Raw genomic sequence first — 22612 nt, 5'->3', positions numbered from 1 at the left:
TTTGGGGAAAAGAAAGCAGTAAGATTAATGAAAGAAACCCATCCTCTTTTCAGAAGTTTACCTTGTACTGTTCAATTAGTATGTCTCTGGCAGTGTTGAATATCATAGAGTGCAATAAATTAGAGTACTGTGCTAATGTATAATCATAATCAAAGCCATAGATCTCAACATCTCTCAAGCTGATCTCATTATTTGCGTAGATAGCTGCAGGGTTAAGGAGATTGCAGACTCCTGGTGGAAGAAGATCTGGAGAGGGACGGGGGAAAAAAAGAAGCCATAAATTAAAATTTTATTTTTAAACTGGAAGCAGTTACTTTGTAAAACAGTGTTCATTTTTCTGCTCCAAGAAAAGGGATTTGTAAACCTGCTGTCAAAGTTTAATATAAAAACTACTAAAATATTTCTTCCCATGAAAAGGCATTATAAAGTTTCCAGCCAGGCCTAGTGAAGATGGCAATTGTTTAAAAACAGCAAGATTAACATTTAGTGACAAGATGTAAAACAATATTATTGATTCTGATCTACATAACATTAAAACAAAATAGATTTGGGGATTTAATCCTGCCAAATTTCTGGATCACAGCAGCTAGCCACCTGTAGCACCAGCTGGACATGCTGTGTGATAGGTAACTGTGGTATGTAACTTCAGAAAATATATCCTTTTATTCATATTTTGACATCAAAACAATCTAGACATCAGTTGTAAGAAGTCCAGAATTATTAAACCAAAGATCTAGAAGACTCACCCACTTGCCATGGAACTAGAAAGACTTGGCAAAAGAGTTATTCAGATTTGGTCTGGTTAGTTATTTTGTTTTCTCTATTCTTACTTCACTCTCTGCTCCCCTTGCACACTGAGAAAGATAAGCAGATTAAAACACACACACACTAAGCTCCTAGAGTGCAGTGCTGATAAAGATTGTTTATCAGAGTGAAGCAGAGAACCTACTGCCAAAACAGATCTCCCAGACCTTACAAATTTTCTGTGGCTTTACAGCAAGGTACGTTTTAAGTCCATCATGAGTGCAGTGTTTAGCTCAGTTGTATAATGACACAAAAGTTTTTAAACAGCTTAGTCATTCTGAGCTCTTATGTATCCTCTCCCCCAACTGGCTACCATGACACCACACTGAGGCCTGGTCTACACTAAGGGGCGGGGTCGATGTAAGATACGCAACTTCAGCTACAGGAATAGCGTAGCTGAAGTCAAAGTATCTTATTTCGACTTCCCTCCTGTCCTCATTGCGCGGGATCGACGGCCGCAGCTCCCCCTGTTGACTCCACTACCGCCGCTCACCCTGGTGGAGTTCCGGAGTCAACGGGAGCGCGTTCAGGGAAGCGATATCATGTCTCTATCGATCCCCGATAAACCGATCGCTACCTGCCGATCTGGCGGGTAGCGTAGACATACCCTGAAGCAGGGCAGACCATCTGAAGCTTGCCATTGTCCACAAACTGTCTTCACAAGATGACCAACTGCAATAAGTGCTACTTCCTTACATAAGGCTCCGTAACTTTGTGCATGGCGGGGGGAGGGAAGAGACAGGGGACACAGTATAGCACATTACTCACCCCCACCCCCATAATTATATTTAGGTGTTCTCTTCCCTTAGAGATGGGTCTCTGTTATGGGTTCTGTTCCTGAGCACTCCTATCTGCCTCCCATTCGCTTGTGCGCACACCAAACCTCAACAGTATTTGGTTATTCCAAAACCAACTCTGATTCTCAATTTGGAGCAAATCAAACTCTATTGTACATTAGATAGTGGCACTGGCTGGTTCCAATTAAGACTTAATCTGTTACCATTACAGAAAAGGTGAGGCTCACTGCTGTATTATCCTATGTGAAACCCACAAGTGCACCTATTGTTTACTCAGTAACATACAAGTGATCACAGTAGCAGAATATTTAGACAAAGCAATACTTGAGCTATTTTTAAGGTAGGAAGGGGAAACCAACATTATGAAAATGTACCTCACTTCTAGTCAGAACCCCTCTCCCAGATTAGTCTGAATTTTTTTATATTGCAAGAACTGCAGCAGAACTGTTATAATGGAAAGCAAACCTCTGAAGCTGAGTGGATGGCTTGGTGGCAACAGAGCAAAAACAACAGCTCTCTTCCTGCTTCTAAGCTGGAGACAGAGTTTCTGGAAGAGGCTGAAGAGTGTGAATGCATTTGTGGACATATAGAGTCCTTTACTATCTTTAAATAAAAAAAGTCATAGCAATGTAAACAACATTTCAGAGGATTGTTTATGAGGTGACAAATACTTATGTTTAGAGAAAGTCTCAACAAGCCCTTTCTTTCTGACCCTGAAAACAACTAAGGTGACCAGACAGCAAATGTGAAAAACTGGGATAGGAGCCTATATAAGAAAAAGACTTAAAAATGGGGACTGTCCCTATAAAATCATGGAAGTGCATGAACGTGTGATAGGCGGACATTTTCATGACTGGAGGACATGAGAAAAAAAAAAGCAAAAGGACCCACCCAGCTCTCACCACAACAGGATCCAAACCTGCAGAGGGGTGAGCACCTTCATCTCCTGTTGAAGTCAGGGTAAAACAAACCACTATGCAAGCTTGCACCACATATCCTGTGACACTTTGGGGTTCAGCCCAGACTAGTGAGAGGTTGGGTCACCACCTGCCCTGCAACTTTGGGTGCCTTAAATGCTATGCTGCTATGGCTCTCAGCCCAGACACCACCACAGCCAGCAGACAAGCACACAAGTCATACCCTGATTTCTACCAACCAGGTACTGTTCGCTGAATGATCCCAACACCCTCCCAGTCCCAAATTCCCTCAGAACATTCTGCCCTGTGACACTCTGCTGGATTTCCCAGCTTTGTGAGTTGCTGAGATACTCTTCTCAGCCCCCAGCAAGTGAAAGTTTCACTACTCTAAGCTCTGTGACAACTCCTTGAAACACCAGCTTGTCAAACCATCAAATTAGGGCAGAGATGGGCAAACCACGGCCCGTGGGACCATCTTTCCCAGCTCTTGAGCTCCCGGATGGGGAGGCGAGCCCCCAGCCCCTCCTCCACAGCCACATGGGCAGTGCTCTGGGCAGCGGGGTTGCGTGCTCCTGCTGAGCGTGAGCAGCATGGTAAGAGGGCCTGGACCGGGGAGCAGTCAGGGGACAGGGGGTGGTTGGATGGGGCGGAGGTTCTGGGGGGCAGTCAGGGGACGGGGTGGTTGGATAAGCATGGGAGTCCTGGGTGGGGCCTGTTGGGGGCAAGGGTGTGGCAGTCAGGGGACTAGGAGCACGGGGGTTGGATGGGGGTGGGGTCCCGGGAGGGGTCGGTTAGGGAACAAGGAGCAGGGGGGTTGGATGGGTTGGTGGTTCTGAGGGGGCAGTCAGGGGACGGGAAGTGGGACGGGTCAGGTGGGGTAGAGGCCAAGCTGTTTGGGGAGGCACAGCCTTCCTTACCCAGCCCTCCATGCAGTTTTGCAATCCCAATGTGGCCCTCGGGCCAAAAGGTTTGCCCACCCCTGAACTAGGGAGTGGGAGAGACAGCCTCTTTGCTATAAAGACACAGGGGCCGAACCTCAAAAGATAAGCAATTGAATCAACTGATTGTATACAGTATTACTGTATTATAAAAGTGTATCAAGTAACAGGCTTTCATAAAAGACCTGACACTGGTGATTAATATCACTGTGAAATGTATTCATCAACACAATATGAGGAATTACGGATACTCACAAATAAGATTTAAAGTCTGTGACTAAATACAGGGAGAAACAGGTTATTTCCCAGACAGGAGGGAAGGTAGCTGTCTACCTGTCTGCAATGTAAATTAAGCATTACAGAATCAAAACAATCAAGCCCCATTTACATACAAATCAGCAAGGAGATGGGAAGCCAAGAGGAAGAGAAGAACAGCAGGAAACCTACGTGCCTCTTGAACCAATGTCAATTAGCTTGGTCTGGGCTTACTTTTCAAAGAACATATTTCAAAAGTTACTGAACTATTAAAACAAAGGGAGAGAACCCCATAGTTGTCCATCACTTGGGGGAATCGAGGGGACAGAGCTCTTGAAAAATCACAGGAACACTGGATCCTTCAACCCAGTGGGCTGAAGTCTCTGGAAACTGAATATAGGTGAGAAGCCTACTCAGGCAAAGATTGCACCTTGCTGAAGTTAAGTTTTAGTTTTAGGCCTGGTCTACACTAGAAAATTAAGTCAATGAAAAATCCATACCCGAGTGTCAGTGTTAAGTCAACTGAAGTGCCCGTATAGACAGCGCTAGGTTGACAAGAGTTCTTCCATCAATCTAGTTACTACTTGTTGGGGAAGTAGATTATGTACTCTGAAGGAGAACATCTCCCTTCAGTTTAGGTAGCGTCTACATGGAAGTGCTACTATGGTGCAGCTGTGACACTGTAGCATTTTGAGTCCAGGCACATCCTTAGAAGCATATTTTTACTGTTAGTTTGTAACCATCTCTCTCTTTACTCTTTTTACTTGATATCAGTTAAACCTGACTTTGTTCAATAAACTTGTTTTACTTTCACTAGAAACTAATTCAGTGTTGCGATTGAAACAAGAGTGTTTATCAAACCCCAGTTAAATTACTGAGCTGCAGTGTACTGTCTCTTTAAAGGAGCAACAAACAACTTCTGAGTGTTCCAGGTGGGGGTGGGACATGGCAGGGAGAAGTCTCTGAGGAACTCAGGAGTTGGGGTTCACTGATGGTTATCTGCAAGGCGACATGTGGGCTGGCAGAGTCCTGAGGAGTTTGCTGGCAAGAGCAGACAAGCTGGTGTGTCAGGGAGCTGTCACAGAGCTTGGCAGTAGCAACATTCTCACTGCTGAGGCTGAGAAAGGTAACACAGTAATTCACAATTGTGGGCAGAGGCAGTGCTAGCCCACTGGAGGCCTAAGCAGGAATATTTTGGGTCACACACACACACACACACACACACGAGAATGGAGGCCCCCCTTGAGCTGTTTGGGGCCTTAAGCAATTGCTTAGCCTGCTTATGCCTAGTGCCAGCATTGCTCTGGGAACCTCAGCAGTGTGTCACACAGCAGATGGTTTGGGGGAAAAATTTGGGACTGGGTAGATCTTGGGGTCACTTGCAAAAAAAAATACCTGGTCAGTAGAAGTCAGGGTGTAACCTGCATGCTTGTCTGCTGGCTGTTGGTATCAGAGCTGACAGCCACAGCAGACTAGCATTTAAGGTACCGAGAGCTACAAGGCAGGCAGTGACAACCCCTTGCTGGTCTGGTCTGAATCCCAAAGCATCATGCATCCCTACATCCCCTCTACTGTAACGCCATATGTAGACTGACTTCTAGCTCTGGAACTACATAGTGCTTTGCTAATTATATCCAGACACATGGGATGGTGTGGGAAAAATATGCAATCCTAATGCTTGAGCCGTGACTCCTGGGGGGGGGGGGAGGCAGAGTGTGTGTTTGGTGGGGGGGGGGAAACACTCCCTAGCTATCCAGCCGACAACTGTCACCAAGTTAAAAATAAAACTGTTGCTCCTTTTTGAGGTTCTTTAGGCACAGGGAGCAAGTTTTATTTGTGTGTATAACTGGAGTTGGCCAGTTTACCAGGCATCAAGTGTTTCCTTGAAACCAATCAGTTTCAGATGTTTCTGTCCCATCAAGCCTACGTTGCCATATGGCCCCTCTGGTGCTCTCCCATCCTTATGCTGGGCCACTAACTTTATCCCACTCCAACACCTTAGATGGTCACCCATGCCATTGGCATTCACATAATACATGTCCACCCACCTTATTTAAAACCTTAAGGGAACCAGTGCTGTAACAGAAAAACGTTTCCATTTTCACCTTATTTGCCACAACCACATTGTGCTCTGCACTCTCTCTCCTTGGATCTCTCCCCAAAATTACATCTCAGTGCAATGTTTTCACCACACAACAATATTTAACCATTCAAGTAATCATACTATGATTTTTCCCCTTTCCTGAAATACTCCTCTCCCTCTTCAACTCCATCTTTAGTTAGAGCAAAGAACAGTTGCAACATCTTCACTTGGCTCTGGATAAAAAGAGCTTTTCCTCTACAACATACATGGCTCTCCCCATGTGTTTGATTGCATCTTAAAACAAAAGCTCCAGATGCCAACCTGAGATGCCCATTGAAGGAAGGCTGTGTACTGCACACACACATATTAGATCAGTGCCAGGCCTGACATACATATCAGCTTCATTATAAATCATTTTGTCTTTGACAAGGAATCAGGCTCAGCTCCATGTCATGGCCAACATAGTTGCCTTGCTCACCAGATGATACAGTGATAGTCTATGACGTACCCAGATGGCAAGCTGTTCACTGTTATAACGAACGTGGCTCTGATACTCACAGGCACCACACCAAGCCATCTCAGTATAACCTATATTCTCCCCCCCCCCCCCCCGGGAGCAGGATTTCCTGTTTCTTCTAGGAAAATATCAAACCTTTAATTTTACATCTGAAACAGCACTCCAGACACTTTAATGGGCCATTCTTAATCACTAGTTAACAGGCAGCTCACTCTGGTGGACTTTCTGCTTAGGTTCCATTTGAAAGCTTTTCCAAGTCAGGTGAATTCAGCTGAAATTAAGAATTACTGAACTGTGTTTTGGCAAAATAACCACCAGTCCTAATTCCCACCTTCCTCCTGCTCTTTAAGGTGGAGTCCCAACAGGTCTGGCACTCTCCCTAGCAGGCCCACATCAAGACACTTCTGGGCTTTTCTGTACCTTGTACCCTACCTGAAGTGAACCATGCCTCTAATGGGTAGAGGGAAGTACTGAGCTTTTTGAGAGAGTCATCCATCCTGCATTATATAGATATTTGTTTTATATTCGCCATGTCTTGTATATGACTCTGCTAGATATTCTAACAGAGTAAGACACAGTGTGTATAGCTGATTGCACATGAGGAACAGGGATCTGAGTTCCATTAGGAATCATGTTTGACCAATTACAAGCCATGAGGTACGGCTCTTTCAAATTCTGCTATGCTCATGGAAAGTAATGGAAGGTGTACATGTATGTCAAAGTATATTTGAACCACTAGGTAGTAACACCCAACCTTTTCAGTAAAGGGGCTGAACTTATTCAAAGAGGTCAAGTTACTACAGTCAATACTCTGGGACAGGTTCTTTGTCCTATACAGCTTCCTTTGCCACTCTCTGATAGGGCAAAGGGAGAGAAAATAGCTTCAACTTGCCTGCCAGCATGGGGAGTCCCCAACAAGTACAAGCCATACCTGCTCTAGGGCTGGGCAACAGACACAGCATCAGGGAGCCATAATTGGTTGGTAGTTCTCAATTTCTATCCTCTCTCCTGGGTTGTCTTGTATAGGGAGGGGAGTCATCCTTGGGTCCTGGCAGAGTCAGCTGAGTCCATATCCTGCTCTCCCTGGCAGGGAAAGCAATGGAGCAGCCAAAGCTCTCCTGGAACTGCTAAACAGCTGTAGCAGTGAAAAGACTCCAAGTCCTAACAACATCCCCAGTTCAGATCAGCTTTGACAGGGGGCAATTGGGGAGGTAGCACCTGCATCTCCCACCCTGAGCAATGGGATTAATTCAAACTCTTCAATTTAAAAATTGCATAGCCTGGCTCAAGGAACACATTTTCAATTCATGATCAAATACAAATGTTCTTCTTAATACAGTCACTCTTGAGGGTGACAATTTTGAACCTCAATAGCTACAATTGGCCCCAGGGCTGGAGTTTGAACACCACTGCACTAGGTGAAAGGCTCACCATACAGTAGGACAGAGACTAGTCCTACAATATGCACTTCAATCACTAGGTCAGCACCAGAAAGACTTCATTCCAGGGCCGGTCAACATTATGTTGTTCGGTGCCCAACAGCTATGACCAACACATTTAAATAGGAGATGCTTGGAAAAAATGGATGAGACAGGAGAAACTCAAGTGGAAAATGGCTCTTTGAAGCCTGCTAAAAACAGGGCTGCTCCTTGTACTGAAATCCTGCAGCATTTTGCAGTTAGCAGCAATATCATAGTTAGTCACTGTCTAGTCAGCATTTTACGCAGGCAGTGAGCGTATGACTTAATAGAAGCAGTATCACTGTATGGGCAAAAAGAGCAAACTCTTGAAATAAAAAAAAACTCCAGAATTTGCCTAACTAATGTGTTACAACTGCTACTAACTCTGCTGTGGTTAGGGAAGCAGTCACATTGCCATGTTAAAACATGACTGCTCAAGGACTTATAAATCAATTCATGAATATACTCCCTGTGATGAAACTTGGCATACATACTTCAGCCAGAAGGCAAGGGTATTGGTTAGATGCTTTTTCACACTTATGCAATCACCAAAATGCCTGCAATACCCTTCATCCACTAAATACTGCAAGTCATCTGAAATACTGAACAGCTGCTGGTGCTAATTTAAAAACACTCCCAAAGTTCTAACTTGCATTGCTCTTGCACAGCAATGTTCCACAACTGTTACAGATCAATGATATCTAACACCTAAAATGAAAGCACAGTGTGAATAGTTGGGCAACGTATTGAAAAAAAAAAATCTCATATGACCTATGTTGACTTGAAAAATGTCCAATCATAGGAAATATTTGGCACCTACTGCCACGTGTTGTGCATCTTCAGCTCCCATTTTTCACCAGTGGTAGATAAAAGTGCTCAGTAATCCAAAGGAAACTCTCAACACTTCAGTGTCAGAACCAAAATGTTTTAAAAAGACAGTCCCTATGCCTCCCAAGGAATTTAAAATGCCATATGCATTAGCTTCTAAATCTTTAGTACCAAGTAATAAGAATAAGTGATAAGATGCACTATATTTGCCATAATTCTCCTCCATGTCCCCCATTAAAAAGCACTCTGCATGCAAATTATTTTTTTGCCTGATGTTCAATCACCTGCCTCAAATATGCCATTAATAAAACCCCAAGAAGTGTCTAGTTTCATTATTAGTTCCAAGTACCTCTTTATTATTTTCCAAAGTGGTGTTTTGTAGGATTTTACAGCAGCATCTGAAAAAATTTAAAGTACCAGTAACTCCTTGCTTAACATTGTAGTTATGTTCTGAAAAAATGCTACTTTAAGAAACTAATGTTAAAAAAATCCTCTGGGCTTGCTGCATCAGTTATGAAAGTAACAAACCTGTTTGAGCTCCAGACACCTCTTTCATTACAAATTAACCACTGGCTTTAGTCTCTCCCAAAATCCAAGTTAAAGCTTCAATTTACCATCATCTCTCTTCAGCAATATCTAGAAATGGACACATCTAATTCTCCATTGCCAAATCATCACTTGTTTTCCACTTCTGTCACAATTCAGTACCATGATCTCAGTATCACTAACAAAACCACTAGCTCCTACTCCCTTGGGCCTGGTCTACACTGGGGTGTGTGTGTGGGGGGGAAATCAACCTAAGATATGCAACTTCCGCTATGAGAATAGCATAGCTCAAGTCGATGTATCTTAGTTCGACTTACCTCGCGTCCTCACGACACGGGGTCGATTGCCGCGGCTCCCCCATCAACTTTGCTTCCGCTTCTTGACGGGCTGGAGTTCAGCAGTCAACGGGAGAGTGATTGGGGATCGATTTATCGTGTCTACACTACACATGATAAATCAATCCCTGATAGATCAATCGCTACCTGCCGAGCCAGCAGGTAGTGTAGACATACCCTTGGACTCTTAGTGGTCATAAAAAAAATGAACTTACATATTGGTTCAGATTATTCATCCACCAAGCCTGATGTTCTGCCTCCAGCAGCAAATAACTGATTTTTTTTGGTTTGCTTTATCTGAAAAAACTCCTAGAACATACATGGGCAATATGCAGTATTGTTAATGGTTGGCCCTGGATGGGATTGAAGGGAGGAAAGAGAAAAGAGTGACTTCTCACCCCAGCTGTAATAAGATTATCCCCAAAAGCATGTGATTTTTGTTACCTCCTTGTTTCTATACAGCTCATTCTTCCCAGAGCATGCCTCTGTCATATCACATTATATACATACTGTGGTCTCCATATTTTAATAAAATGCATAAGCTAGAACAGCTGTTAATATATATAAAATGTTTTGAATGGTGAGATACCATAAAGGAAGCTGTATTCAAAAAAGTATGCCATAATAATAAAATAATAAGTAAAAGTGCATAATTCTAATCACATCAGCTTTTGCATAGCTATTAACTTTACTGCCATGTTCAAGCACACCGTAGTATAATGCATTTCCAGTACTCCAGGAAACAGCTGTGAACTTCTGATGCATGGTGCTTCCCTGCACCAAACCCATATCATTGCTGTTTAGTGTGTGTATATAGAAGCTTCCCTATATATTATTCTGTTCCAACTCATTCAATCAGCAAAGAACATTAAAATCTCTTCTGGTGTGAAAGGTGATATCATTAACGAACCAAGCAGTCACCAAAAGCTGATTACAAAAGGCAGAGTTTCTATTTACATCTTAATAAGCATTGATAATGGGGAAAAATGCAAAGAGAGGCATGTTTTATAGGTGAAGAAGAGTGTTCGTAACATACAGAATTTGTAAGATTACCCAGACATGACACTGATTCATCAAAGATCTGACAACATTTTCCACTGTAGTCAGTCTCTCAAACATTTGCAATTCATCCAGAGAGGCTCATTTGACACTGAAACTTGAAATAACTGTCAGTCAAGGAGCAAACCTTTGACACCAAGTTTGGTGTAAGTCAGTTTTAGTCATAAAAAAGTTATGGGACATAAAGAATTCAGGATTTACATTGAGTCCTGGCAGGACTCAATAATAGGCGTGTGCGTGTTTTCATGTGTGCCCTGTTATTAATCAGACTTTTTTATACAGTGTATGGCAAATACCTTACTGAAGGTCTGAGAAAAAGACTATTCTTCTGCATGCACATTAGCTACTTCACATATTTTGCACTCTGCATTTGGTACTGCTAATCATATCGCACAGATCGACATATCTGTGATAACACACAAATGCACACTGTTGTAATAATGCAAACAAAAAAAGGCATAGTTAGCCATGTCAAGAAGTCTGCATGTGAAGTTGCTAAATAAACATTTATCAAGAGATCATAATAGCTTCTATCACCACATATTTTAAATTGAGAGGTTCTCGCTCCTCTTTTAATACTAGCATAAAACAAAAGGAAAAATGAGCTCCAAGAAACTGCTAGAGCAACATTAGGACTCTGACAAGTTGTAATGCCTTTGCAGCTTGAGACTTAAAACTAACATACCCATTCTGACAGCATATACTTAATACTTCCTATTGTCTCTTGTGGACACATAGTACTTACCTTTGCACATCCCACTAAGGAACATACAGAACCTTACATTGTATAATCTCATTTTTTTTGTTTGGAAATCATTCATGACAAAACAAGCAAATCTAAACAGCAGCAGCACTGTCTTCATAGATGAATATAACTATACAACAGGAGCACTTCCTTCCTCTTCCTAACAATAACAGACTTACAAACAGCTACTTAACAGTAGAAAAAGAAAAAAGTCAGACTGTGCCTAGCCTTGCAAGGTTGCTTACTCAGGGCATTCCAGGGATTAATAAACCCACAGGAGAATATCCTCCTTTACTTTGTGCTGGGTAAGGAACTGCCTACCAAACTGTAAGAAAATTTAGCAAAGAAATGCTGGAAGGTACTGGTTTGACAGCCTTGGAGACCAAAGTCCTGTATTTAACCACAGAAAAGGTACAACAAACTACTGGTGACACAAGTTTGCCCACGCCTAATATCTTGATATGGAAAGTATTCCAAAGAGGAGTTCTGTATCCATCGCCTTGCCCGTGCTAACAAAATTCAGAGTCATAATTCACCACCAGTAAACAACCACGTAGTCAAAAAGTGCCATTGCCCTGGCAACATTAAGTGGCGATTTACAAGTCTGAGTTTTGCTGGGGCAGATGCATGCCCCACCCATTAAGGAAGGTGGCTATTAGTGCCCGTTATGGTGATGCTTGTATAGAGTGGCCGGTTGGGCATTACAAGCCGTATCCAGACCACCACTCTGGGCAGGGACCGTGCTGCGACCCACCGGGCTGAGAGCCTGCCCACCTGCTGACTGACTGCGAGCGCAGGAGTTTGTTGGCGCACAGCCCCGGGGGTGCACACTTGGAGTCTGACCGCAGGGCATTTTCCCCGCGGGGCCAGGACGGGGCTGGGTCTGACGGGTGGCTGGTTTGCTGGCAGCACTTTAGTCTCTAGCGGTTCCCCGTCCTCCCTGAGCCGGAGGCAGGGCACAGCCCGGACCCGGGGGCAGCCCGTGGCCCGGGAGCTGAGAAGCAGTACGAGGCACTGCAGGAAGCCGCAGGCCCAGTGCCCGAAGCCGGTTCTTACCATACACCAGCTTTTTCATCTCGTGGTATCTGGCCCATAGGTAGGACTTAGTGTCGGCGCCCTCGGCAGGGCTGGGCTGGCTGCTCAGGGGGCCGGCTGCGGCCGGGCTGGGCTCTGCGGCTCTCCGGGCTCTGCCGGGGGCTGCCGGGGGTGGGAATTGCCCCGCAGACTGGTGCTGAGCCCTTTGCTGGCCCCAGCCCGCCCGCCTGCCCTCGCCAGGGCCGCTGCTGGCGGCGGAGCTGCAGCTCTGGCAGAAGACGGCGGCGGCCAGCTGCAAGCCAGCCCCGTTGCCCTTCCACAAGCCGCTGCCCGCAGCCTTGAAGCCGACGGCAGCCATGGCCTCCCCGCGGCTCCCCGGCAGGCGCGGAATTTAAGGCGCGCCCGAAGAACCGCAGTCCTCTGGGAAGGGTCTGAAGCCCCGCGCGCGCGCTCCCATGCACCGCCGCCCGCTCCGGCTACCCTGCAAACCAAGCGCCCAGCCAGCCGCCTGCTGCTCGGGCACCGCGGCAACTAACTCCGCGCTGCCAGCCAATGAGCAGCCGAGCGAGGCGGGCCACGCGGCCAATCCTCGAGGCTGCAGAGGAGCCAGCGTTCGGGGGGTGGTCTCCACAGGCCAGCACGCCCCGTCTACACAGCCGCCACGTGTGGACCCCAGGGTTGCGCGGCGGCACGGAACTTGTAGTTCTCCCCACTGTTTCACTAGGGCCCTGGTCAGGCAACCGACGCGCCAAGTACTACAGCTCCCATGAAGCATTTCGCCCATATAGCTGGAGGGTATTTAAATATTGTTTATTGCAGCTCTGCGGGAGCGGTACTCAGGGCTCTGCGTGGTTGGGGGTTTTTGGTGTGCGTGGCAGCGTGGGGGGAAGGGGATGTGACTTCCGTTCTTCTCAGTTACTATTTAAAGAAGGAATGGGAGAGTCGAGTAGCTCGAGTTATTTCCAACTCGACTGACCACAGAGGAAAGCAGTAAAGAGAATAATTTTGTCTGTACACGGGAAGATGGAGTAGATGCATACTATCTTCTCTATATTCCGTTTCTATGGCCTTATCTACATTAGGGAACTTAAGGGAAAAGCCCATTAGTGCTACCACCAGTTCAGCTGTACTGCTGGGAGCTCTATTGTAGACAATATTCCATCCTCTTCATGTATTTTTACAAGTCAGCAGATTTGAAAGCTGTGTAAATAAATAAAAATGAGAAGGAAAAAAACAACAACAAAACCTGGAAGCTGCTGGAGCATTGTGTACACTAGAACTCCACTGGTGCTATTATAGATGCAGCCAAAACAATTTTTAAAGGGAAGGTTTTTTTTGCTTCAATTCCATGTCCTATGAGTAAGGCTAAGAATTTAGTCATGGGCATTTTTAGTAAAAGTCATGGACAAGTCATAGTCAATAAACAAAAATTCAGGGCCCAGTGACCTGTTCATGACTTGTACTATATACCTCTGACTACATTTTTGGTATTCCGGGGGGCTCCAGGGATGCAGCTGCTGCTCTGGAGGGGGGACTCGGGGGCATCCGCTGATGCTTGTAGATGGGGGTGTGTGGCCAGGGACTGTTGCCGCTGCTGCTAGTGGGGGACAGCCCTGCCGGCCTGGGACCACCACTGTTGCTTGGGCGGCCCTGAGATCAGATGTACCTGCCGGCAGCAGAGAAGCCAGCGTTCGGGGGCTGCGGGGGCGGTCTCTACAGGCCAGCACGCCCCGTCTACACAGCCGCCACGTGTGGACCCCGGGGCTACGCGGCGGCACGGAACTTGTAGTTCTCCCCACAGTTTCACACGGAATCTGTGACTTCCGTGACCTCCACGACAGACTCACAACCTTACCTATGAGTCTTTCAACAACTGATCATTACACACCACACACACATGTTGAACACTGTCCCAGGACATTTTGATCAGGTTATTTTGGTTTACATGATGAGATAAAAACATGGAATGATGGCATATTTAGTAGGCTGCCAATAAATTTCTTTAGAAATAGCAGTCATAATCCCATTATTAGCCACACTTCTTAAAAGCATTAAACTGCATTTTAATTAAAATAAAATAAGTTAATCCTTGTCCTCTATAATACAGTTAGAAATACTTAAATCAATCCTGTCTTGCAAGCAGTTATGTCTCCTTTTGGAATTAAGTAAAACTAAGTTCTTCCCATATAATTACATACTTAAGCACAGATAATATACTCAGCCCTGGACAGAAAAAAAATTGAGGACAGTCCCTTCCTGCCAGTCCAGCACAAGACCAAAATAAATGGTGGAAACTGATGGATACGCTTATACACCTCAGGGTTCAACAGGATAAAGAAAGATCCTGCAAGTCAACATGCTGTTTCTCTCTCTTGTAAATATTTTTTAAAACACTTTGGGACCGAAAAAAAATGCCTAAACTGAAAAATATTAGACAAAAACCCACTTTTTACTACACCCTTGACATAGTCCAATTGTGCACTCAAGCTTTTAACGCTGGACCACAATATATTGCACATATTTGGTCCAAATACAGTGTTATGTTAATTTATTATAATGTGGCTGGATTATATATGCTATTTTGCAGAACAGGGATTGTAGAAGTGCCCTGTTAAGTAAGTACCAGATCTAGATGCCTGTGTGCAAACAGAACTCCACATATCAGTTCTGAAGATTTCTAAAATGGGAAGTACTGTAGAGGCAGACCACTGATGCCACTTTAGCCCTGGCAGAATAAGACCAATGACCCTAGCTATTGTCATCCTAGCTAAGGTATAACAGGACTCAATTCATAATCTACTCAATTTACACAGGCACTGAATGAAAATGGCATTCCCTTTACACAGATCTCCAAAAGCTAAAAAAAATCTTCTGAATTCTTAATGGTCTTACTTCTATCCATGTAGAAAATCAAAGCCCTCTTGACATATAGGGCATGGAGCTCAGGAAGCAGAGTGTATCCCAAAAGTAAGAATACAGACAGGCCACCTTGAAGAAAAAAATGTGGCTGTCCCCCCTGATGGAGTTACTGCTTTTAAAACAAACTAATGTTGGGATAGAGGGAAGGTTGCTGGGTTTTGTGTATCTCATTCTTCTACCTCAAAGATAAGCTGCTGCTCAAAAACCCCAGTGCACTAACTGGGTCATCTGAAAATGAAAACTGGCCTCTTGCCTCAGTTTCCTTGTGAAAGCTAGCCAAATGCAATTGCACCTTCTACTGCACATGGAAGGATGAACTTTCTCTGAAATGCAGTGCCAGTGGCAGTGGCCAAGCAGAGCCACAAAAGAAATCTAAACATGAGATGGATATCTCATTAACCTTTTCTGTTGTTTGATGGGGTTTATAGCAGCAGAAAGCCAGCTTTCAATATTAGAGTCTTGTTCAGATGTGCTTGGAGTTTTTTCTGTACAGCTTAGCAGCTTGGAGCAGGTGTACTGCAGAAAGTAAACTAGTTACTTTCCAAACAAAATATTTTATTAGTATCGCCCAAACGGGAGAAAGGAGTAGAGCCATCAGCTCTGTATCAGAGGTAAACATATACCCCTGTTCAGGATAGGATTTCAGGTTTAACATTCTGTGCCCATTTGTCATTGTGCATCACTGATCCATTGGCAAGCTGCTTCGCTGCACAGTACTATCTCTTAGGGTTAATTCAGTTTCACTTCTCCAGGCTGACATTAGCGGGTTCCTCAATCTAGGGAAAAGTATGTGTAAATTTGCTTATTTGAAGGTACCATTTGATTCCTCAGCTTGGGTGTCACACCTCCATGTGAGGCTCTGCAGTGAACTCTTCTCTCACGACAGCCTTGAAATCACAGGAGGGTGTCGGTAGTAACCAACAGTCATCAAATTAGGCCTGAATAAAGACTGGGAGTGGATGGATCATTACATAAACTAAAAACTATTTCCACATGCTAATTTTTCCCCCACTGTTACTCACACCTTCTTGTCAACTGTTTGAAATGGGCCATCCCGATTACCACTATAAAAGTGATTTTTCCTCCTGCTGCTAATGTCCCACTTTAATTGATTTATCTCGTTAGAGTTGGTAAGGCAACCCCCATCTTTTCATGTTCTCTGTATATATCTATAGATATATAGCTTCCTACTGTATTTTCCACTCCATGCATCTGATGAAGTGGGTTTTAGCTTCATGCCCAAATCAATTTGTTAGTCTCTAAGGTGCCACAAGTACTCCTGTTCTTTTTCCTGGTCAGTTACATAGATAAGCAACACAGAAAGTTACTCAGAAAGTGAGAGGCACCAGCAAGTGGAATAAACCCTGGCCTAGCGCCCCTGACCCCAAAGAATGCTAGCAAGGGGGCAGTACCTCCTCTTAGGCACCCACACCCTGGCTCCAAGCATGAGCGCCTCCGGCAAGGGACTGACACCCCAGCCCAAGGCGTAGCACCCGGGCCCCCTGCCTGAGAACGATCAGCCAGGGGCCAATGCCCCGGCCCAGAGCCTGGCACCCTGGCTCTCGCCTGAGCGCCATCGTCAAGAGACCAACACGGTAGCCCAAGGCCTCGCTCCCCAAACCCCTTCCTGTGAGCCATCGGCAAGGGGCCAACACCCCATCCCGGCTCTCGCCTGAGAGCCACCGGCAAGGGGAAAAACCCGGCCCCTCACTGGCCCCCCGCGCCGCAGGCGGTGACCTACAGCAGCGCTGGAGGGGGCGGGGCGGGGCGATAAGCCGCAGACCCACAGGGACCGAAGCAGACTTGACAGAACACGAGACGAAGCCCCGCCCAGCCGCTGGGGCTGTCTGTCACCTGGCAGGCCCCGCCCGAGCCTACAACCCCGCCACGAACCGCGCGCCTTAGGCCCGTCCCTTTCCAGCCGCTCTGACCAATCAGGCAAGCGGCAACCCACCCGCCTGGATCACGTGCCCGCTGCCGCTGCGCTGTCTCCTCGCCTTCGCCCTTCCGCGCCCGAAGGGGGACGAGAGGTGGGTCGTCGTTCTTCGCGGGGCTCGCGAGACGCCTCCCCCAGTGGCTGCGCTCGGACTTCCCGAGGGGGAGGCGGGCATATCCGGATTGGGGACCGTTATATGAGTTACCGTTGAGGCCTCTCGAGACCACCACACAAGCTGGGGGAGGGTTTGGGCTCCCCCGGGCAGGAACTCGGACAGTGGCCTGTAGGTTTGTTCTCGCCGGGGCGGCGAGGGCCCCAGCTGCCCCCACGCGTGCTGCAGTGTTAGCTCAAGCTGGAGGCTGTTGTGTGTGGACAGGAGTAGGGGTGGGTGGAACTAGCCAGAGGCAGCTCCAGGCCCCAGCACGCCAAGCGCAGCACGCCGCTGGGGGCGCTCTGCCGGTCGCCGGGAGGGCAGCAGGGGGCTCTGGTGGACCTCCCGCAGGCATCCCTGCGGAGGGTCCGCTGGTCCCGCAGCTTTGGTGGAGCATCCGCAGGCACGTCTGCAGGAGGTCCACCGGAGCCACGGGCCCGGCAACCGGCAGAGCACCCCCTGCGGCGTGCCGCCGTGCTTGGGGCGGCGAAATTTCTAGAGCCGCCCCTGGAACTAGTGTGGCTGTGAGGAGGCGGGAGCCGACCTGCCTCCTCTCACCTGTGCTCAGCTGCTCTGCTGGGGGAGGGAAAGGTGTAGTGACAAAGACCCAGCTGTCCTTGTTTACTGTGTGACAAGCCTTTCCCTTCTCCCATGTGCACCATGAGTGACGCACTAAAACACCCTGTGATTGGTTGTGTTTGGGCTTGTAAACGCTTTATTTGACTCCACAACTCTTCTTTCTTTCAGGTTGTTTGGGGGTGGACGGGAGACCCTCTTGTCATCCCTGAAATGCTGGGGAGGAGAAAAATAAGATACTTCTTGGGGCTGGTGCCTGGAAGGCAGTACTTTGGCATGTACAGATTCCTTCCTTTCTTCTTTCTCCTGGGGGGAGCCATGGAGTGGTTTATGATCAATGTCCGGCTTGGTGAAGAGACATTTTGTAAGTGGCAGGAGAGTATTGTCAAGTTGCACATATTCTGCTCTTGGATCCAATACCTTTTTCTCTAGTGAAGTGGGCCTTAAATTGCTTGCTGTTACTTATGACCTACTATCCAAAATATTCGACGATTCCAGGATGTACACTTCATCATTTTTCTTACCTATAAACTACAGCTCCCATGAACTAAATTCTCATAGGCATGCTAGAGCACCCCAGTGCTATTTTTGTTTACTTAGCAGCAGCTTTCATTAGAGTTGGTTTAAAAATATGATTTAAGATTTTAAGTAACAAGCAATTAACATCCAGTTTAACAAAGTATGCTTAAACTTTAAACACCCCTTAGATTTTTAAAAATCTGAAAATTAGTTGCTCTGTAGTTTATATTGTAAGACCTGCCATTGCAGGTTCTGTTTCAGCCTGAGAGCAACTGAAGACACCCTATCTAATGCCCTGTCAACAGTGGAATCAGAACCATCCAAGCAAAGCAGTTTGTCAGTATCAAGGTAGTAATCCAGTATATTGAGTGTCACACTTTTAATCCGGGTGCAGTGAAGGTAAAACATTAATTTGGCTGTTGTACACCTGAAAGATTAATGAGTTGCATTAAAGTGGCTTCCTCTCAGCAAGCTGCTGTTTACCCAAGTAAACTCTATGGAAGCAATGAATCAGGGAGGGTTTTTTTTTTTCTTTTTTTTAAATAAAGCAGCCTCCTATTAAACTTGTATATAGGAGCATTTCAGAAAGAGGAACTACATAACATTTCAGTGTTGCTGTTTGGTATGATGCAACAATCCATCACACTTCACAAGCAGGAATACTTTTATATATCCTGATGTTTTCTACATTTGCAAACACCTAAATATATCATTTCCACAGCTGAAAACTAATATTTTTCCCAGTTTGATGTCTCACATTAGGTGCTTTTAGTGGGTTGGTGGGTTTGTTTTGCATGTAAATCTTCCACTGGCACTACTGCTGTATGGTAAGGTTATGAAGCAAAACATGTTAATTAGAAAACATCCTTTGCATTTCAGCAGATTTGTTTATTTTCCCCCATGTAAGAGGAATGCCATATACCTAAATGATGCTGCACTAAAGGCAGAGCTGGCTCACTTAATTCTGCAGTTTTACTTGTTCCCAAACTGATTGTTTTCCTGAAAAACAGGCATATATGGTAAAACGGATCATTAATCATTGTTTTCCATTGCAGGACCTCATCTGGTCATGGGTATTTATTATGAATTAGAAGTTCAGGCAGGACCATATTAAGGCAACATGGGGCCTTAGGGATTCTGTGGCATAGGGTAGGGGATAGACAGGGGAAGCTTCCTCTCAAGTGGCAAGTGCCACCCAAACAAGATGTCAGCTGGGGGGAGACAGACTGCATTACCACCCAAAGGAGGGAGACTTCAGCCTTCATAAACCTGGAGGGGGAGGGGGGTTGCTAACATCACTCCAGCAGAGCTGTGATTGAGCAGTGGCAATCAAAAACCCCCCTCTCACAGTCCTTTGCTGGTGTGGTGTCACTAGGGCCCCCTAGAACAGGGGTTTTCAGAGTCTCCACTTCATTCTGTGGAGTAGTTCACAGCTGAGCTGCTGTTTCAGGCTGTCAGCACATGCAGGTAGACATTAGTGTGTTAGTTACACTCAGGTTATATTTTCAGTCTTTGCAAGCATCAAGTCTAGAAACAGTGTTGTGTGTGTCTTTTTTTTTTTTTTTTTAAATGAAACTGAGATTCGGAAGCCTTTGTGATATTCTAGGAACCTGGGCACAGACCTATACCTTAATCTGGCCCTGCCTTCAACCAGGTTTGCTGTCTTTTTTTTTTTTTTTTCTTTTAAATTGTTGTGTCCATGGAAAGGTAGCCAAGGAACTGTGTACGTCATATTTCAGGTATAGAATTTTTTTTTTTTAAATGTATATTCTGTGTCGGATAAAACAGCAATTCTGGGCAAGATGGAAGTGAGAATTTATTTTTTAAATAGGGTAGATTAGACTCATTCTTTAAATTCTTGTCAGCATCTACAAATAGAAACTAGCTTTAAAAGCTCCTAAGCGTCAAACTTCAAATTTAGGATTTTGTTCTTGGTAGATTTATTGACTCTTCCTAAAATCTCAGACAAATAATCAAACAATCTCTTCACGGCAGATGATGTTTACCGTAGGAAACGGTCAGAGAGACAGTATGAGCAGAGGATGGAAGAAAGATGAATTTCGCACTGAACCATTTTGACAGGAAAAACCCTGAACTCTTGAATCCTGTGAATCATAGTTTAGAGAATTGTCACTCCTGTTAAATGCATTCACAAGACTACATCTGTGCACGTTGGACTGTAATGGATTCAGTGCCTGGTCTATGAAACATGGTTTTCCAAAGTATTTTTAGAATGTATTTTTCCTTCACCCACTTTAGAATCTTTTCCAGTAATATTTTCTGAATAGAAAGGTGAAGAATGTTGTTTGTGGAAAGCTCTGTTAAATGAACAAAACTGAATAAACAAAGTACTACTGCTTCTTTTCTATGCCTGTTGAGACAACTCCCTCTGCAACCAGATTAAGCGGAAGAAAAGTAGGTAAATTTTACATTGAATATACATGTATCTTGGCACATAAGCAATTTCCATAGTTGGTTGGTTCGATTGTATTGATAGAAACTGCTCGTCTGGTTTGTTTTCTTTCCAACATACTGCTCTTCCCCCCCCCCCCAATACAATAGTATAGATTTATGGAAAAATAAGCTTGCTATACTTAGAGTGTGTTTGAAGAGTCATCCATCCATATAGGCCTGACTAAATACAAGTATTGTTACACCAACTGCAGCCACGTTGATAAGGAGATGAATGTGAGATACATAGATATGGTCTTGGGAAAAAGTTATTTTAGATCCTAAAGTGTGGAGGGACATGCAACAGAAATATCATATCAAATACTGAATTCTTTTAATTGATGCCTGGATCTATTTCTCTAGAAGGAAAATACTGCTCAAGACCAACAGGAAGCTGTTTAAAACAATTTTTTGGTCTTAAAGCTTAGCAGAGCTAAAAACATTTAATTTCAATATACAAAGGCATTTCAGTAATGCAGGAACATCATCCTATCATCTAATACAATATTTTGAATTAGAATTGCTTATTAAAACTGCAGTGCCAAGCCAAAGTTGTGTGCAGCAGTTTGTGTTAACTTCTAACTTAAGTTTGCAAAGTCAAGAACTTAATTAGAAAAATGCCATAATTTTACCTGTACAAAATTTGGCCCCTTCTCCATGCAAATATATTATGATAGTGTTTAATTACAGTAACTCCTTGCTTAACGTTGTAGTTATGTTCCTGAAAAATGCAACTTTAAGAGAAACGATGTTAAGTGAATCCAATTTCCCCATAAGAATTAATGTAAAATCTATAGATATATACACAGTATACATTTTAAACAAACAGTTTAATACTGGTCACAGCTATGATGATTGTGAAGCTTGGTTGAGGTGGTGAAGTTAGAGGGTGGAAGAGATATTTCCCAGGGAATGCCTTGCTGCTAAATGATGAACTAGCACTTGGCTGAGCCCTCAAGGGTTAACACATTGTTGTTAATGTAGCCTCTCATCAAGGCAGCACGAACAGGAGGGAGGGGAGACAGCACAGCAGACAGAGACAGACACACACTTTTGTGGGAGAGAGAGAGAAATGCACACTGCCCCTTTAAGTAAGCTGACCCACTCTTAAATGCATTGTCTTTTTAAGTGGATCAGGAAGTTGAGACACCATCTGCTGTCCCAAGCTATCTGTGTCGCTCCCCATCTGTGTCCCTTCCCTTCTTTATATGGAGAAGGGGTAAGTGGGGTGCAGAAGTAGGGGAGAGGGGGACACCCTGACATTAGCGGCCCCTCCCCTTTCACAGCAAGCAGTAGTCTCTGGGAGGAGCTCCAAGGCAGAGGGACAGCTAAACTGCTGATTGATAGCCTGCTGGGCAGCTGCAGCACAGGGAACTTTGGGGAGCGGGAAGCTGATAGGGGGGCTGCCAGTCCACCCTGGTTACAAGCCCCCACCATCTAGCTTCAATGGGCTGTTCTTCCTGAAAGCAGTGGACAAAGCAGGCGGCTGCCAAACAACGTTAGAAGGGAGCACTGCACAACTTTAAACGAGCATGTTCCCTAATTGATCAGCAACAAAACAATGTTAACTGGGATGACTTTGAGGAGTTAGTGTACACTATTCACCCCCCCCCCCCCCAATAACCTAGCCCTGCATCATTTAGGGCACAGGGAGGTATGCTCACTGAATTAGCAATTATTCAATATTTTGTTTATTCTCATGGCTTAATATGTGGCCTAGTCTCATATTAATTGCACCCTA

The 22612-nt window shown here is 45.1% G+C and overlaps 2 protein-coding genes across 4 annotated transcripts in view; one reads left to right on the top strand and one right to left on the bottom strand.

The window, feature by feature from the left end:
- Positions 1–12803, bottom strand: part of NT5DC2 (5'-nucleotidase domain containing 2) — a 68865-nt gene extending 56062 nt beyond the window's left edge. Inside the window, exons 1-2 of the mRNA XM_045024400.1 lie at positions 12341–12803; positions 62–246 (exon numbers count right to left, since the gene is read on the bottom strand). Coding sequence (XP_044880335.1) covers positions 62–246; positions 12341–12677 — 522 coding nt within the window. The 5' untranslated portion in view covers positions 12678–12803. The remainder of the gene's footprint in view (positions 1–61; positions 247–12340) is intronic.
- Positions 12804–17130: 4327 nt separating this feature from the next.
- On the top strand, positions 17131–20784 carry SMIM4 (small integral membrane protein 4). 3 transcript variants are annotated; one of them, XM_045022654.1, is made up of 3 exons: positions 17131–17268; positions 18073–18265; positions 20416–20784. In XM_045022654.1, the coding sequence occupies exons 2-3, from the start codon at positions 18115–18117 to the stop codon at positions 20475–20477; spliced, it is 213 nt and encodes a 70-aa protein (XP_044878589.1). In that variant the 5' UTR covers positions 17131–17268; positions 18073–18114; the 3' UTR covers positions 20478–20784. The 3 variants fall into 3 exon arrangements, with proteins under 3 accessions (XP_044878589.1, XP_044878588.1, XP_044878590.1); XM_045022653.1 differs by lacking the exon at positions 17131–17268 and adding an exon at positions 17313–17461; XM_045022655.1 differs by lacking the exon at positions 17131–17268 and adding an exon at positions 17315–17457.
- Positions 20785–22612: the final 1828 nt, after the last annotated feature.

Source organism: Mauremys mutica, chromosome 7 (genome assembly GCF_020497125.1).
Source record: "Mauremys mutica isolate MM-2020 ecotype Southern chromosome 7, ASM2049712v1, whole genome shotgun sequence".
Taxonomy (NCBI): Eukaryota; Metazoa; Chordata; order Testudines; family Geoemydidae; genus Mauremys; species Mauremys mutica.
Note: the sequence above shows the minus strand (reverse complement) of the source record. Positions and strands in the feature narration are given on the sequence as shown.